The sequence below is a fragment of the Carcharhinus amblyrhynchos genome, chromosome 25 (genome assembly GCF_965287045.1).
Source record: "Carcharhinus amblyrhynchos chromosome 25, sCarAmb.v2.hapA, whole genome shotgun sequence".
Classification (NCBI taxonomy): Eukaryota; Metazoa; Chordata; class Chondrichthyes; order Carcharhiniformes; family Carcharhinidae; genus Carcharhinus; species Carcharhinus amblyrhynchos.
This window is the reverse complement of record NC_137348.1, coordinates 4,755,684-4,771,203: the sequence shown is the minus strand read 5'-3', so window position 1 is coordinate 4,771,203 and position 15,520 is coordinate 4,755,684. Positions and strand designations below refer to the sequence as shown.

At 46.5% G+C, this 15,520-nt stretch overlaps 1 protein-coding gene across 2 annotated transcripts in view; it reads right to left on the bottom strand.

Annotated features, from left to right (window-relative positions):
• Positions 1-420: 420 nt before the first annotated feature.
• aif1l (allograft inflammatory factor 1-like) overlaps positions 421-15,520 on the bottom strand; it is a 36,441-nt gene continuing 21,341 nt past the window's right edge. Inside the window, exons 4-6 of one of the 2 annotated variants that reach the window (XM_080212228.1) lie at positions 13,647-13,688; positions 7,405-7,567; positions 421-1,738 (exon numbers count right to left, since the gene is read on the bottom strand). In XM_080212228.1, coding sequence (XP_080068354.1) covers positions 1,651-1,738; positions 7,405-7,567; positions 13,647-13,688 — 293 coding nt within the window. In that variant the 3' untranslated portion in view covers positions 421-1,650. The remainder of the gene's footprint in view (positions 1,739-7,404; positions 7,568-13,646; positions 13,689-15,520) is intronic. The other variant, XM_080212229.1, reaches the window with a different exon arrangement.

The window sequence follows — 15,520 nt, the reverse complement described above, 5'->3', positions numbered from 1 at the left end:
GATGGAGCAGCTGAGCTGAGTGTCCTGCATCTACAACGCTCACTAAGTAAAACTGGAGTTGTATTATTTCTAATTAACCGTCCCACAAGCAAACCAACCAGCAGCAAAGCACAGAGTGCGGCAGAGCCAGGGATTCAAGGGGAAATGTATAAAACAGTTCGCATTTCTGTAGCACCTTTCCCCACTTCAGAATATCCAACAATGTTTTACAGCCAATGAAGTAATTGTAGTCAGTGTTGCGATGCAGGAAAAGCAGCAGTTAATCCATGCATGGCAAGATCCCACACACAACAAACTGACAGTGGCCAGAGACTCTGTTGTTATTTTTAAATGGTGTCGGTTGACGGATAAACGTGGAGCAGGCTGCTGGGGAGAACATCCCCTGCTCATCCTCAACACTGCGGGGGGCCGGGGTGGGGGGGGGGGGGGGGGGTGGGCTGCCAGAGAATTTTGTAATCTAATTGAGAGACAGTCAGGGCCCCAGTTTAAAGCCTTGCCTGGAAGGCAGCACCTCCAGCAGTGCAGCACTCCCTCGGCACCGCACCAGGCGTCAGAGTCTGGACTCTGGTTTCAAGTCCGTAGAGTGAAGACTTGAACCCACAACCATCTGACAGAAAGGAAAGAGTCTCGATGAGGCAAAGCCAGTCTGTGCCTGAATTAACTTCACTGGATTCTCACCTGGGAATGGTGTGTAGGTTTTCACTGGACAACTCTGGACTGATTACAACAAAACCTCTTTCCCGTCCTTGAGAGCTCCGGGTGAGACACATTTGAGGAATGATGCGCTTGCTGCTTATTTGATTTGATTTATTATTGTCACATGTATTAACATATAGTGAAAAGTATTGTATTGCCGTACAGACAAAACATACCGTTCATAGAGAAGGAAGTTTCTAGGTGCCCAGGTCACCAACAACCTGCCCTGGTTCCCCCCCCATGCCGACACGATAGTTAAGAAAGCCCCACCAACACCTCGACTTTCTCAGAAGACTAAGGAAATTTGGCATGTCAGCTGCGACTCTCACCAACTTTTACAGATGCCCCACAGAAAGCATGCTTTCTGGTCGTATCACAGCTTGGTATGGGCTCCTGCTCTGCCCAAGTCTGCAAGGAACTACAAAAGATTGTGAATGTAGCCCAATCCATTATGCAAACCAGCCTCCCACTCACTGACTCTGTCTACACTTCCTGCTGCCTTGGAAAAGCAGCCAGAATAATTAAGGACCCCACGCACCCCGGACATTCTCTCTTCCACCTTCTTCCATCGGGAAAAAGACACAAAAGTCTGAGGTCACGTATCAACCAGTTCAAGAACAGCTTCTTCCCTGTTGCTGTCAGACTTTTGAATGGACTTAACTGACATTAAGTTGATCTTTCTCTACACCCCAGCTATGACTGTAACACTACATTCTGCACCCGCTCATTTCCTTCTCCATGAACGGCATGCTTTGACTGTATAGCGCGCAAGAAACAATACTTTTCACTGTACGTTAATACACGTGACAATAATAAATCAAATTAAATATAGTCTTTATCGACAGCTATTCTGTTTGTTCTAATCCCATTTCCTCCCGAGGCAGCCGGAATGAAGCATCAGACAGAAGTATTTACAAACTGAGACAAGGCACAATGTTAGTTCCCAGCCCGGGGTCACGGGAGGCTGGAGATGTCCCTCTTCGCAGGAGGTCCTGCGGGTTTTGAACCATTCCCATCACTCTTTCCTTCAAACATCATTATCCTGCAAACAAAAAAAACAGAAAAGGTTGTAGCTTAAAAACTCTTCAGTGGATTGCCCTCAGTTTTTAAAACAATTCTCCGACATCAACAGAACGGATCTAAAGGAAGTTTCCCCATTTTAAGTTGTTTCGATTTAACGTTATGTATTTTTTAAGCAGGGTTAGTATTAATCCTCAGCATTGTTAGTCCACATTCGCAATGTTTCACATCGGATGTCATCCTGGGACACGTGACCCAATTGGCACGATTTTGTACCCTCCTGCGCCCCAACCCTCCCGCTCCCCGACTTTCCCGCGATGGGTCAGAGCGGGAGAGTCCGAGAGCAGGCAAGGTGGCAAACGGGCGATAAGCAGAGTTAGTGTTTTTTAAAATCTAATTTTAAAAGCGACCTTATTTCCAAATATAGAAATTTAGCAACGTACGGTATTTAAACACAGGGTATAATGTTTTAATGTTTTTTCTGAAAGGAAAAGTCCTACAGAACCTAACTAGCTTTTAACCATAGAATCCTACAGTGCAGAAAGAGGCCATTCAGCCCATCTAGTCTGCACCATCACAATCCCACCCAGGCCCTACCCCCATATCCCTATATATTTACTCACTAATCCCTCTAACTGATGCATTCCGGGACACTAAGGAGCAATTTAGAATGGCCAATCAACCAAACCCGCACATCTTTGGACTGCTGGAGGAAACTGGAGCGTCCAGAGGAAACCCACACAGACACAGGGAGAATGTGCAGACTCCACATAAACAGCAGCCTGAGCCGGGATTCAAACCCAGGTCCCCTGGTGCTGTGAAGCAGCAGCGCTCACCACTGTGCTACCTTTTGCAAACCAGACAGCTTTGCAAAGAGCCAACATAGCCACAATGGACCAAATGGCCTCCTCCTGTGTTGCAATATTCTACGATCAACAAAATAGTTTAATCTTGAAGTTTGCAATATCTCCTGCAGCTCTGTTCCAAACATTTTTCTTTTTCTTTGAAGTCTGGAACAAGCAGCCAGAAGTAGTCGTCAAGGCGGGAGCAATTTTGTCTTTTAAAAAGCATTTAGATAGTTAAATAGGAAGATGTGTACAGAGGGATATGGGCCAAACACAGGCAATTGGAATTAGCTTAGGGGTAAAAACTGGGCTCTGATCCTGTCAGAAATGTTGCCTCCAGTTCTAGGCACACTACCTCAGTAGGGATATATTGACCTCGGAGGGGGTGTAGCACAGATTCATCAAAATGATGCTAGAACTAAAAGGGTTAAAACGTGAAACGCATGCACAAACTAGACTTGAATCCACTTGAGTTCAGAAAATTGAGGAATGATCTAACTGCGATGTTTAAGAACAAAGAAAAATTACAGCACAAGGAACAGGCTCTTCGGCCTTCCGACCCTACACCGACCATGCTGCCTGACTTAACTAAAACCCCCTACCCTTCTGGGGACCATATTCCTCTATTCCCGTTCTATTCATGTATTTGTCAATACACTCCTTAAAAGTCACTATCGTATCTGCTCCTACTACCTCCCCGGCAATGAATTCCAGGCACCCACCACTTCTGTGTAAAAAATCTGCTTCGTACATCTCCTCTAAACTTGCCCTTCGCACATTAAACCTGTGCCCCCCCAGTAACTGACTCTTCCACCTGGGAAAAAGCTTCTGACTACTTACTCCGTCCATGCCTCTCAATCTTGTGGCCTTCTATCAGGTCATCCCTCAACCTCCATCGTTCCAGAGAGAGTGGTCATCAGTAGATTCTTCATTCCAGCCATCTTCCACCAAATTCAAAATCCACCATCTGCCGTGGCAGGACCCAAACACGGGTTCCCAGAACGTTAGCTGAGCTTAATAGTCTAGTGATAATACCATTAGGACATCATCTCCCCCTCCTTCATTCTCCAGAATGCTATTTTATCTGGGTTATTACGAATGTTAACACACAAGAATGCTACTCAAATGTGTTCAATGCTAATCTGTTATTGTCTCCATTAGCTGACAGTGTCCGAATGGAGGACATGTTTACGACAACCGGCTTCGAATTTTAAGGGACGTGCGCTCCTTGGAGCTAATATGTCCAAGCTCTTTATCTTTGTGTGCCATATCATACATTCCCAAGGGCCACTCTGCTCACGTCCAGTAACTTGTACGTGTCACATGATATGGATCCTAACAGATCTTGGTGTTCCCATTTAAGGCTTTCTCACCAGCATGGCAACAATGTTCAAATCGAGTCCTACAGCATTCGAGCAAGACAAATCAGATTAGAAATACACAAGAGAGATTGACTTATCTGGGCATCAAGCTGGGAGTTGTGCCAGCATAGGCCAGAGTGCACCATTTGGACACTTCTGTTTATTAAGTTCAGTGGGACAGCAAAGGAGAAAGAGTAGAAGGAGGAATGAAGTTTAGCAAAGAACAAAGAACAACCCAGCACGGGAAACAGGCCCTTCGGCCCAACAAGCCCGCGCCACCATTTCAACAAAGCATTTTCCTACACCTACCTTGCCCCGTGTGTATGTGAATGGTACCCCTAATGTAGCCAGATTCAGGGGAGAATAGTGTAGGGTCAATTTGGTACACCAATCAGCCTAAGAGCACATCTTTGGGGTGTGGGAGGAAACCAGAGCGCCCGGAGGAATAAATAGATGACTAAATTTTATATTGGGGCAATTGGAAAATCTGATTCACTTAAAGTTGTTTCATTTAAAATTGTACATAATAGGAGTGGCACAGTGGTTAGCACTGCTGCCTCACAATGCTAGGGACCCAGGTTCAATTCTGGCCTCGGGTCACTGTCTCTGCAGAATTTGCACATTCTTGCTGTTTTTGGGTGGGTTTTCTCCAGGTGCTCCAGTTTCCTCCCACACTCCAAAGATGTGTGCATTAGCTTGATTGGCTATGCTGAATGTACCCTTAGTGTCAGGGAGCGTAGCAAGGTAAATTCTTGGGGTTACAGGGATAGGGTGGGGAGTGGGATTGTTGTCGGTACAAGCTCGATAGGCTGAATGGCCTCTTTCTGCATTGCAGGGATTCTATGATTCCATAATCACATATGTTAAACAAGGAACTACTGTATCGAATATATTAGAGAAGGAACTTCCATTTGTATAGTGCCGTTAACAACCCACGATGTCCCAAAGAGGTTTATAACCTTTGAAATAATTATTGAAGTGTAATCATTGTGGTCATTTGGAAAATGCAGCAGCCAATTTGTGCACAGCAAGCTCCCATAAACAGCAATGTGAAAATGATTTGGAAATCTGGTTCTTGTGCTGTTGGTTAAAAGATAAACCTGGTTTGGGACACCAGGGAAATCTCTCCCACTACAAGTGTTTCTTGAAAAAACATTTTGTCAAAATGTTTCATCTTGTACTCATCATGACAATCACAAGGATACCAATGTCAGGCAAAACAATGACATTTATACTGTGAGAAAAGAGTGCTGATTGGTGGCAGACTCTAATTGGAAGAGACATTGCTTTGGTGACTGCATCAGTTGATGATGACTGACAGTTAACTGCTAAGCATTGTTTGAAATTCTGATGAGTGCAAAAACAAAAGCTTTGACAAAATGTCTTTATTTACCATACTCTGTACTAATAAATGACAGTTCCCTACTATTCTTTGAAATTGTGCAAGGAAACTTTAGTGTCTAAGGGGGCAGACAGAGCATTGGTTTAATGTTTCATTGGCCCTCTGACAGTGCGGCACTCCCTCAGCACTGACCCTCTGACAGTGCGGCTCTCCCTCAGTACAGCACTGCTAGCTGGATTGTGTATTGACATCTGAGGTGGACTAGAACCCACAACTTTGAGTTAAAAATCAAGATTATACCAACTGAACCATAGTTGACCTGTACAAAGTTTAATTCTTCAATCTCTAAACTCTCCTGCGATCAGAGTGAATACTGCCACAGTGTCCCGGGATCGGACTGTACACTGGATAGTGCCACAGTGTCCTGGGATCAGGCCGTGCACTGAATACTGTCACAGTGTCCCGGGATGTCACAAGTTTCTTGTGTATAAGAGGATTCAGCTGCTGAAGATTTATTCATGTCCCACACTCCCAGGAGCAGCAAGAAAGCTGAGCGTTAGCCCCTGTGAATGGCCCCAAGACCAGCACTCGCTCACAGTTAATTCCACCCCCACACAATGAGTTGAATTGACACGTTTGCATGCTGCTAAAGTCCACAAAAAAGGCATTCACATCTCTGCGTTCTTTCGGAATGTCACTCCTATTTAAATGCAGCGTGTGTAGGTTTAAGGTGGGCAGGGAAGAATTGGTAATGTCGCTGCTTTTCAGAGAGAGGTGGCAGGCTGACACTGCTCCTCCTGTTTCAGAGGCTGCTGCCATCAGACCCTCCTCATTGCTCTCACCCATCACTCTACACACTCCAAATCCTAAACTTAAACTGAGCCCAAATCGAAACATAACAGACAGTTTTTAAAGCTTATTTATTAGCAGGCTTACATTAACACTGCAATGAAGTTACTATGCTGCAGTTGATCCTCAGAGAATGGGCCCAACCTTACACCAGGTTAATAGCTGGACTGTGTGATGATTAGCACTGGGGCAGTAAGAAAGATGTGCATTTATATAGCACCATTCACAGCCTGCGGGCAGCACGGTGGCACAGTGGTTAGCATGGCTGCCACACTTCCAGGGACCTGGGTTTGATTCTCGGCTTGGGAACCTTTGGTCACCTGACGTAACACTGCCTTGTAAGGCTCGGTGTGATACTTCATTTCAAACATTGAGATGTTTCTTTATGTTAAAGATGTTCTGTAAATATAATCTGCTTTTGCTCTCAATCCCTTTTACAACAAGTTATAGAATCATAGAGGTTTACAGCATGGAAACAGGCTCTGTGCTCCAACTTGTCCATGCTGCCTTTTTTTTCTCCAATCCCTAACCTAGTCCCATATCCGTCTATACCCATCTTAGCCGTGTAACTGTCTAAAACCTTTTCAAAAGACAAAATTGTACCCGCCTCTACAACTACCTCTGGCAGCTTGTTCCAGACACTCACCCCCCTCTGTGTGAAAAAATTGCCCCTCTAGATACTTGCCTCTCTCCTCTCACCTTTAAACCAATGCCCTCTAGTTTTAGGCTCCCCTACTTTTGGGGAAAGATTTTGACTATCTAGCTGATCTATGTCCCTCATTATTTTATAGACCTCTATAAGATCACCCCTCAGCCTCCTACGCTCCAGAGAAAAAAGTCCAATTCTATCCAGCCTCTCTTTATAACTCAAACCATCAAGTCCTAGTAGTATCCTAGTAAATCTTTTCTGCACTCTTTCTCGTTTAATAATATGCTTTCTATAATTGGGTGACCAGAACTGTACACAATATTCTAATTGTGGCCTTACCAATGTCTTCAACAAGACGTCCCAACTCCTGTATTCAATGTTCTGATCAATAAAACCAAGCATGCTGAATGCCTTCTTTACCACTCTGTCCAGCTGTAACTCCACGTTCAAGGAGCTATGAACATGTACCCCTAGGTCTCTGTTCTGTAACTCTTCCCAGCACCCTACCATTAACTGAGTAAGTCCTGCCCTGGTTCAATCTACCAAAATGCATCACCTTGCGCTTATCTAAATTAAACTCCATCTGCAAAGACAGAGAAGCTGGCACAGGATACAGAGTCACCGAAAGGTACCAACACTCACAATCGGAGAACAGCAGAGCGTTTTCCCAGCATCATGGTGACAAAGTCTCGGTAGGAGATGGTCTCACTGCTGCCCCCGGTTACTTCAGCGATCATCTTCTTCACCTCCAGGTGGGTCTTGGGAACTCCCAGTTTCTCCAGCATCTGTTTCAGGCTCATCAGGTCTGAGTGGGCAGAGCAGAAGAAAGTAATCATTAATCCCCACAACACAACATCACAGGCAAACCTCACACAGAGACAGAGTGGGGGGCATTTCAGCCCATTGTACACCATTCCATTGATAGCTACGCTAACCCCAACACTGACCTGATCCAAGAGGCTTTGCCTCTGTGCCCCCTCACCTGGACAGCACTGGTCGTATTGTCCTATCTCTGAGGTTCTCTTCACTCTGGGGTAGGGTGAGCTGTGGTGATGGGGGAGTCGTAGGGTGACAGTATTCCAGATTATTGATCTGTGTCCCAGATTGGATGCTCACTCCTCATTGGCCATGTTAGTTCCATAGCCCAGAGTTCATATCATAGGATCTCAATTTCCAGATTTAAAGGGGTCCATTGCCTGGTGCAAGAAGGAGCTCAGACACCTTAAGGCAGGTCCCTTTCAAAATGGTGTTAGGCATATTGCTGGGGCTTACGTAGAGTCCACAGCAGAGAAACCATGGAACCCCTACAATGCAGAAGGAGGCCATTTAGCCCATCAAGTCTGCACTGACTGACAGAGGATCCCACCCAGACCCTATCCCTGTAACTCCACAGATTTATCCTGTTAATCCCCTAACCTACACATCTTGGACACTAGCAATTTAGCGTGGCTAATTCACCAAACCTACATATCTTTGGAAATCAGAGCACTCGGAGGAAACCCACGCAGACATGGGGAGAACATGCAATCTCCACACAGAGTCACCCAAGTCCGGAATTGAACCTGGATCCCTGACAGCAGTGCCAACCATGGTGCCACCGTGCTGTCATTATGGATCTCTACTTGATGGAGTTTAGAAGGATGAGGGAGAATCTAATTGAAACTTACAGAATATTGAGAAGCCCGGATAGAGCGGAGAGTATGTTTCCACTAGTGGGAGAGACTAAAACTCAAGGGCACAACCTCAGAGTGAAGGGAGCGCTCCTTTGAAACTGAAATGAGGAATTTCTTCTGCCAGCGGGTGGTGAATCTGTGGAACTCGAAGGCTGTGGAGACCAGGTCATTGAGTGTCTTTAAGACAGAGATAGATAGGTTCGTGATCAATAAGGGGATCAAAGGTTATGGGAAGAAGGCAGGAGAATGGGGATGAGAAAAATATCAGCCACATTGAATGGCAGAGAAGACTCGATGGGCCGAGTGGCCTAATTCTATTCCTACATCTTAAGGCCCAACTGCTCATCAGCTATGTTTCATATGAGCTTCCTCCCATCCCTCTTCATCTCACCCTATCCTTCTACTCCTTTTTCTCCTCACGTGTTGATCCAATTTTCCATTAAACGCATTATCTACCTCAATCACTCCCTGTGGGAGCGAGTTCCACATTCTTAAAGTAAAGGTGTTTGTTCTGAATTCCCCATGGGATTTACTAATTTCTATTTGTGTAAGCTAGTTTTGGAATCCCACACGTCCTCTCTACACTTGGCCAATCGAACCTCTCAAACACAGTCCTGAAGGAAGGGGCCAGTCAAGATACCAATCCCACGTTGAGGCCATTAACGGCAGCTGACGAGAAGCAGGAATGAGAAGCCGGTCTCTCCGGAGGGATTCAGAGACAGAGACTGTGGCTAAAAGCCCTCAGAGTCATTAAGGAAAAATTGGACGCTATGATGGGGAAATGGGGCTTTCACTGGATGGGGATGTGCAAGATGGGCTGAATGGCCTCACTCCTCACAGAGCAGTGGTCAGTGAACTGCAGAGGTTTAAATGCAAACATTTCACTCAGTGCTTTCCTTCCCACAGATGTCTGTGTGGGTTTCCTCCGGTGCTCCGATTTCCTCCCAAGGTCCAAAAGATGTCCAAAAGGGTTAGGTCGATTGGCCACAATAAATTCTCCCCCAGTGTCCCAAGGTGTGTAGGTTAGATGGAATGAGCCTTGGTAGATGTGAGGGATTAGAGCCAGGGGAGACGGCCTGGGTAAGTTGTTCCATCAGCGAGTCAGTGCAGGTTCGATGGGCCGAATGGCCTCTTTTGCGCTGCAGGGATTCTACAATATTCGAGTCACTGTTCTGATGATTTCACAAACACTCCACCAACCCATCAAACAGAGAAGGGAGAGGCAGCGGTAATGGAAGTTTGCGCGTACGGACCATAAATGAATAATTCATTTTCACCGGGTCAGAACGGAGAAACTCCCTTCCCAACATCGCTGTGAAAGCCCTTACTCCACAATAACTGCTGACCTTGCCAGCGACGCCCACATCCCCAGGATGAAAAACAAGTCATTCAGAAAATACTGTTGATTGTTGTGGTGCGGTCCATGTAACTAGCTCCAGGGCATTATATTTCCCAGTGAGGAGCCTGCGTGACATTCCTTTCACCTGCTTCACGAACAGAGTCACAAATCTGTTTGATTTCCGAAGCAGCGGAAGGTTCAGGAGAAATTTAACGGCGTTCGGAACGATCAGGGCTTTTGATGGAGTCAATAAAGGAGAAAAAAAAAAGTGTTTCCCCACTGGTGGGAGGGTCCGAAAAAGAGGTCACAGATCTGTGGTAACTGACCAGAGAGGAGGTGAGGTTCTGTCCTACACTATGAGTTGAGAGAGAAAGGGATGATGGAAACCGATTGAAGAGGAGCTTCCAAAAGGATAAAGGCAAAAATACCACGGAAATACTGCTGGAATCTGAAACAAAAACAGAAAATGCTGAAGGAAACCGTACACAGAACTCCAGGTGCGACCTTACCAGCAGCTGTACAAGGAAGAGGTGAGGCCACCCCTGGAGTACTGTGTACAGTTTTGGTCTCCTCACTTGAGAAAGGATATACTGGCACTGGAGAGGGTGCAGAGGAGATTCGCTAGGTTGATTCCGGAGTTGAGAGGGTTGGCTTATGAGTAGACTGGGACTATACTCATTGGAATTCAGAAGAATGAGGAGAGATCTTATTGGAAACATAAAAGATTACGAAGGAAATAGGTAAGGGAGGTTGTTTTCACTGGCAGGTGAAACTTGAACTAGGGGGTATTGCCTCAAAATAATGGGGAGCAGATTTAGGACTGAGTTGAGAAGGAACTTCTTCACCCAGAGGGTTGTGAATCTGTGAAATTCCCTCACCAGTGAAGCAGTTGAGGCTCCCTCATTGAATACTTTTAAGGCAAGGATAGATAAGGTTTTGAACAGTAAAGGAATTAAGGGTTATGGTGAGTGGGCGGGTAAGTGGAGCTGGGTCCATGAAAAGATCAGCCATGATCTTATTGAATGGTGGAGCAGGCTCGAGGGGCCGAATGGCCTACTCCTGCTCCCAGTTCTTATGTTCCTAAACTCAGCAGGTCTGACAGCATCTGTGGAGAGAGAATAGAGCCGACACTTCCAGTCTGGATCCTGACTCAAAACATTAACTCTATTCTTCCTCCACAGATACCGTCAGACCTGCTGAGTTTCCCTAACATTTTCTCCTTTTGCTTTCAAAAGGGAATCGAATAAATATTTGAAAAGACTAAATTAGCAGAGCTGTGGAGAAAGAGTAGGGGCGAAGCAGGATTAATTGGACGGATCTTTCAAAGAGCCAGCAGGGACAAGGGGCCGAATGGACTTCTTCTTTATGATTCGGTAAGTCAATAATTAAAATAATGAGCAGGCTATATTTATTTACTTATTAGTGCTACAAGTAGGCTTACATTAACACCGCAGTGAAGTTACTGTGAAAATCCTCTGGTTGCCACACTCCAGCGCCTGTTCGGGTACACAGAGAGAATTTAGCGTGGCCGATGCACCTAATCAGGGCGTCTTTTGGACTGTGGGAGGAAACCGGAGGAAACCCACGCAGACACAGGGAGAAGGTGCAGACTCCACACAGACAGTGACCCAAGCCAGGAATTGAACCCGAGTCCCTGGCGCTGCGAGGCAGCAGTGCTAACCACTGTGCCACCTGTTACCTGAACAGGTTGTGGTGGGTCACAGAGAGAGAAGCTAAAGGTTTGCAGTAATGTGCTCTGAATTGACTGGGGATTACAGCTGTACATGACCTGGTTGCTGCTCCTTCAGGAAGGTGATCAGTTATTAACTGAAGGAGCAGGGTTAAGACCAAGGCCAGGGCGGGCGAGGCTCACAACAGAATTCTCCGTTAGCCTTAGGTGGGATTTTACAAGCTTTACCCCAAGCAAGGTCATAAACTCCAGCCTCAAATGTCCCTCAAACCTGTTCCGCCAATCAGTCAGATCACGGTTGATCTTCTACCTCAACTTTACTTTCCCACTTCCTCCCCAACTCCCCATAACCCTCGATTCTCTCAGTGTCTGAATTCCATCAAATTCGATTCTGAATATATCCATAAAAACATAAGAACAAGAACAGATCATTTTGCTCTTCAAGACTATTCTGCTCCAATCAGCAACTGAGCATCCACTGCTCTCGGGTGTACAGATTTGTAAGATTTACAACCCTCCGAGTGAAGAAATTTCTCCTTATTTCAGTCCTAAGCAATCGCCCCCTCATTCTGAGCCTATGTCCCCGTGTCCCAGACTCTCCAACCCCTTTCTGCATTCATCCTGTCAACCTAAGAATTTTATTCATTTCAGTTTCTCCCGTGAAGTGCTATAGTTATTTTTTTGGCTCCCTTGAAAGGGGGTGAATGATACCCAGGTCAATGTTGTGTTACCAAATGTTACAAAGCATTAGGGTGTCACGGTGGCACAGTGGATAGCACCGCTGCTTCACAGCACCAGGGACCCGGGTTCAAGTCTCGGGGGGCTGTCTGTGTGGGAGTCTGCATGTTCTCTCCGTGTCTGTGTGGGTTTCTCCGGGTGCTCTGGTTTCCTCCCACAGTCCAAAGATGTGCAGGTTAGGTTGATTGGCCATGCTGAATTGCCCATTAGTGTCCCGGGGATTAGCAGGTTTATGGGAATTGGGCCAGGATGGAACTGCAGTGGGTACAGACTTGATGGGCTGAATCATAGATTTCTAGGATTTCCAGAACAGGAAGAGGGCATTTGGCCCACCTGTTCTGTGCTGGTGTTCATGCTCCCACCCTGCTTCATCTCATCCTATTGTCATTCCACTCTATTCCTTTCTCCCTCACGTGTCTATCCAGCTCCCACTTAGACACATCGATACGGTGGCACAGTGGTTGGCATTGCTGCCTCACAGCGCCGGGGACCTGGGTTCAATTCCGGCCTCGGGTCACTGTCTGTGTGGAGTTTGCATGTTCTCCCCATGTCTGTGTGGGTGTTCTCTGGGTGCTCCGGTTTCCTCCCACTGTTCAAAGATGTGTGGGTTAGGTACATTGGCTGTGCTAAATTCTCCTCCAGTATATCTGAACTGGCGCAGGAATGTGGCAATTAGGGGATTTTCACAGTAACTTCATTACAGCATGAATGTGGCCATGGTGTGGAGATGCCGGCGTTGGACAGTAAGAAGTCTCACAACACCAGGTTGAAGTCCAACAGGTTTATTTGGGGGCGTGAGCTTTCAGAGCACTCACTTAGTGTGAATGTACAGGTGACTGTAGGGAGGTTGCACATTCTTCCCGTGTCTGAATGGGTTTCCTCCGGCTGCTCCCGTTTTCTCCCACAGTCCAAAGACGTGGGGGTTAGGTGGGTTGGCCATGCTAAATTGTCCCTTAGTGACCAAAGCTGTGTAGATTAAGTGGGGTTAGGGGGATTAATGGGATAAATAAGGGGATAGAGCCTGGGTAAGATGCTCTACTGGAGAGTTGGTGCAGTTTCAATGGGTCTAATGGCCTTTCTGCACGATAGGGTTTTTATGATTCTATTCGCCTCAACAACTCCCTGTGGGAGTGAGTTCCACATTCTCACCACTCTCTGGGTAAAGAGGTTTCTCCTGAATGGTAAAGTTTAATTTAGAGTGGAGGTTGAAATGTCAGGTCAGAAGGTGCAGGTACCATCCCTGAGAGCAGGTTCAGCAAGAATCTTCTCACCAACAGCACGGGCCCAGATCACAGCCAAAGAATATGTTCCCTTTTTCACTTTAAAACATGGAACACTAGTAGCAAGGCTGGCCGGAGGAATATTTCCACCGCAGTCAATATCATCTCAAAGTCAGATAAAGAATTATCAGGTCTGTGTGCGTGTGTGACACTCTGACACTCACCAATGTCACCTTGGTCGTTGAGATCAAATTCCATGTACTTCTCTGCAAAAAACAGAGAAGGAAGATTAGGCAAATCTCCACACCCTGCTGAACACGGCAATAGCTGCTTACTCTCTCCCCAGCTAACTCCACTGTGGATTTACAATCTTCAGAGAAAGAATCAAACTTAGAATAGAACGACTGACGTACCATTGAAATAATCATTAACAGCTACTTGCATTTATATAGCACCTTGAATGTAGCGCAAGGAGAGGTCTTGTAGTCCAGTGGGAGCAGCCTCTCTACCTCTGGGCCAGAAGCTGCAGGTTCAAGTCCCACTTCGGGGCTTGATGACCATGGAAGGTGTGTTTGTAACAAGACACAGGTTGATTATCAACCAGTAGACCCTTCCCAAGTGTCTGATGGCAGGCAGTGAGGGTAGGTGAGATTCCTGCTTCAAAGAATAAAGAAAAGTACAGCACAGGAACAGGCCCTTCAGCCCGCCAAGCCTGCACTGATCATGAAGCCTGCCTAAACTAAAACTGTACGCACTTACAGGGTCCATAACCATATGAGCAGCATGGTGGCACAGTGGTTAGAACTGCTGCCTCACAGCGCCAGGGACCCAGATTCGATTCCCAGCTCAGGTCACTGTCTGGTTGGAGTTTGCATGTTCTCCCCGTGTCTGCATGGGTTTCTTCGGGGGCCTCCGGTTTCCTCCCACAGTCCAAAAGACGTGCTGGTTCAGTGCATTGGCCGTGCTAAATTCTCCCTCAGTGTACCCGAACAGGCACCGGAGTGTGGCGACTAGGGGATTTTCACAGTAAATGTAAATCTACTTGTGACTAATAAATAAACTTTACTGTATCCATTCCCACCTGATTCATGTATTCATCAGGTCGCCCTTTAAATGACACTATCGTACCTGCTCCTACCACTGCCCCAGGCATTCACCACCCTCTGTGTAAAATACAGACACACTGTAGACAGCAACAGCAAACCACTGCAGTGCTTTGTCAAGTGTATTCATGGACCAATCCAACGGAGGTCCATGATCGCCAACACCTTCTGAAGACATGGTGCAGGGAGGAGAAGGAGCTGTAAACCTTCACTGCAGCATTAACAGGTAAAAATGTGACATCAAGACACAGCAGGAAACAATAGGGATAGGTGACCAAAAAACTTGGAGGAAGATTTTAGGGAGGAACGAGGTAGCGAGGGAAAGATGCAGGAGGGGAATTCCAGAGTTTATAAGAAGGGAATTCCAGGGTTTAGGATCCAGGAATGGTGGAACAATTAAAATCAGAGATGCTGAAGAGGGTGGAATTGTAGGAAGGCAGAGATCTTGGAGTTGGAGGAAGTCAAGCAGGGTTGAGGTCTGGAGGGCTTTGGAAACGAGGATGAGAATTTTAAAACCACAGCATTGCTGGGACAGTAATACTCATTCAGGGCAGGTGGGTGCCGCTGGCTAGGCCAGTGTAAGTCAGCGGGATTTGGGGTGGGGCGGGGGGAGAGATGATTGCATGGGACATGAGGAAGCAGGAAGCAGAGTTTTGGGTGAGCTAGGGTTTATCGGAAGTTTAGAATATTGGGATCTCTTCAGGAAAGTATCAGAATCGGTGAGTTTTGAGATAACAGAGGTGTGGCTGGGGGTTCCAGCAGCAGGTGGGCTGAGCCATGGCAGATAGAGGCCGTGTTAGAAAGATGGAGGTGGGTGGTCTTGGTGACGGGAACAGTTCAAGAAGCATTGTCACCATCTTCTCAGGGGTAGCTCAGGGTGGACAATAAATGCCAACCTTGCCAATGGCACCATTTCACACAGTGTGCCCAGATTTGCTGTTTGTGGGATCTTGCTGTGCATGAATTGTCTGCCATGTTTCCTGCATTCCAGCAGT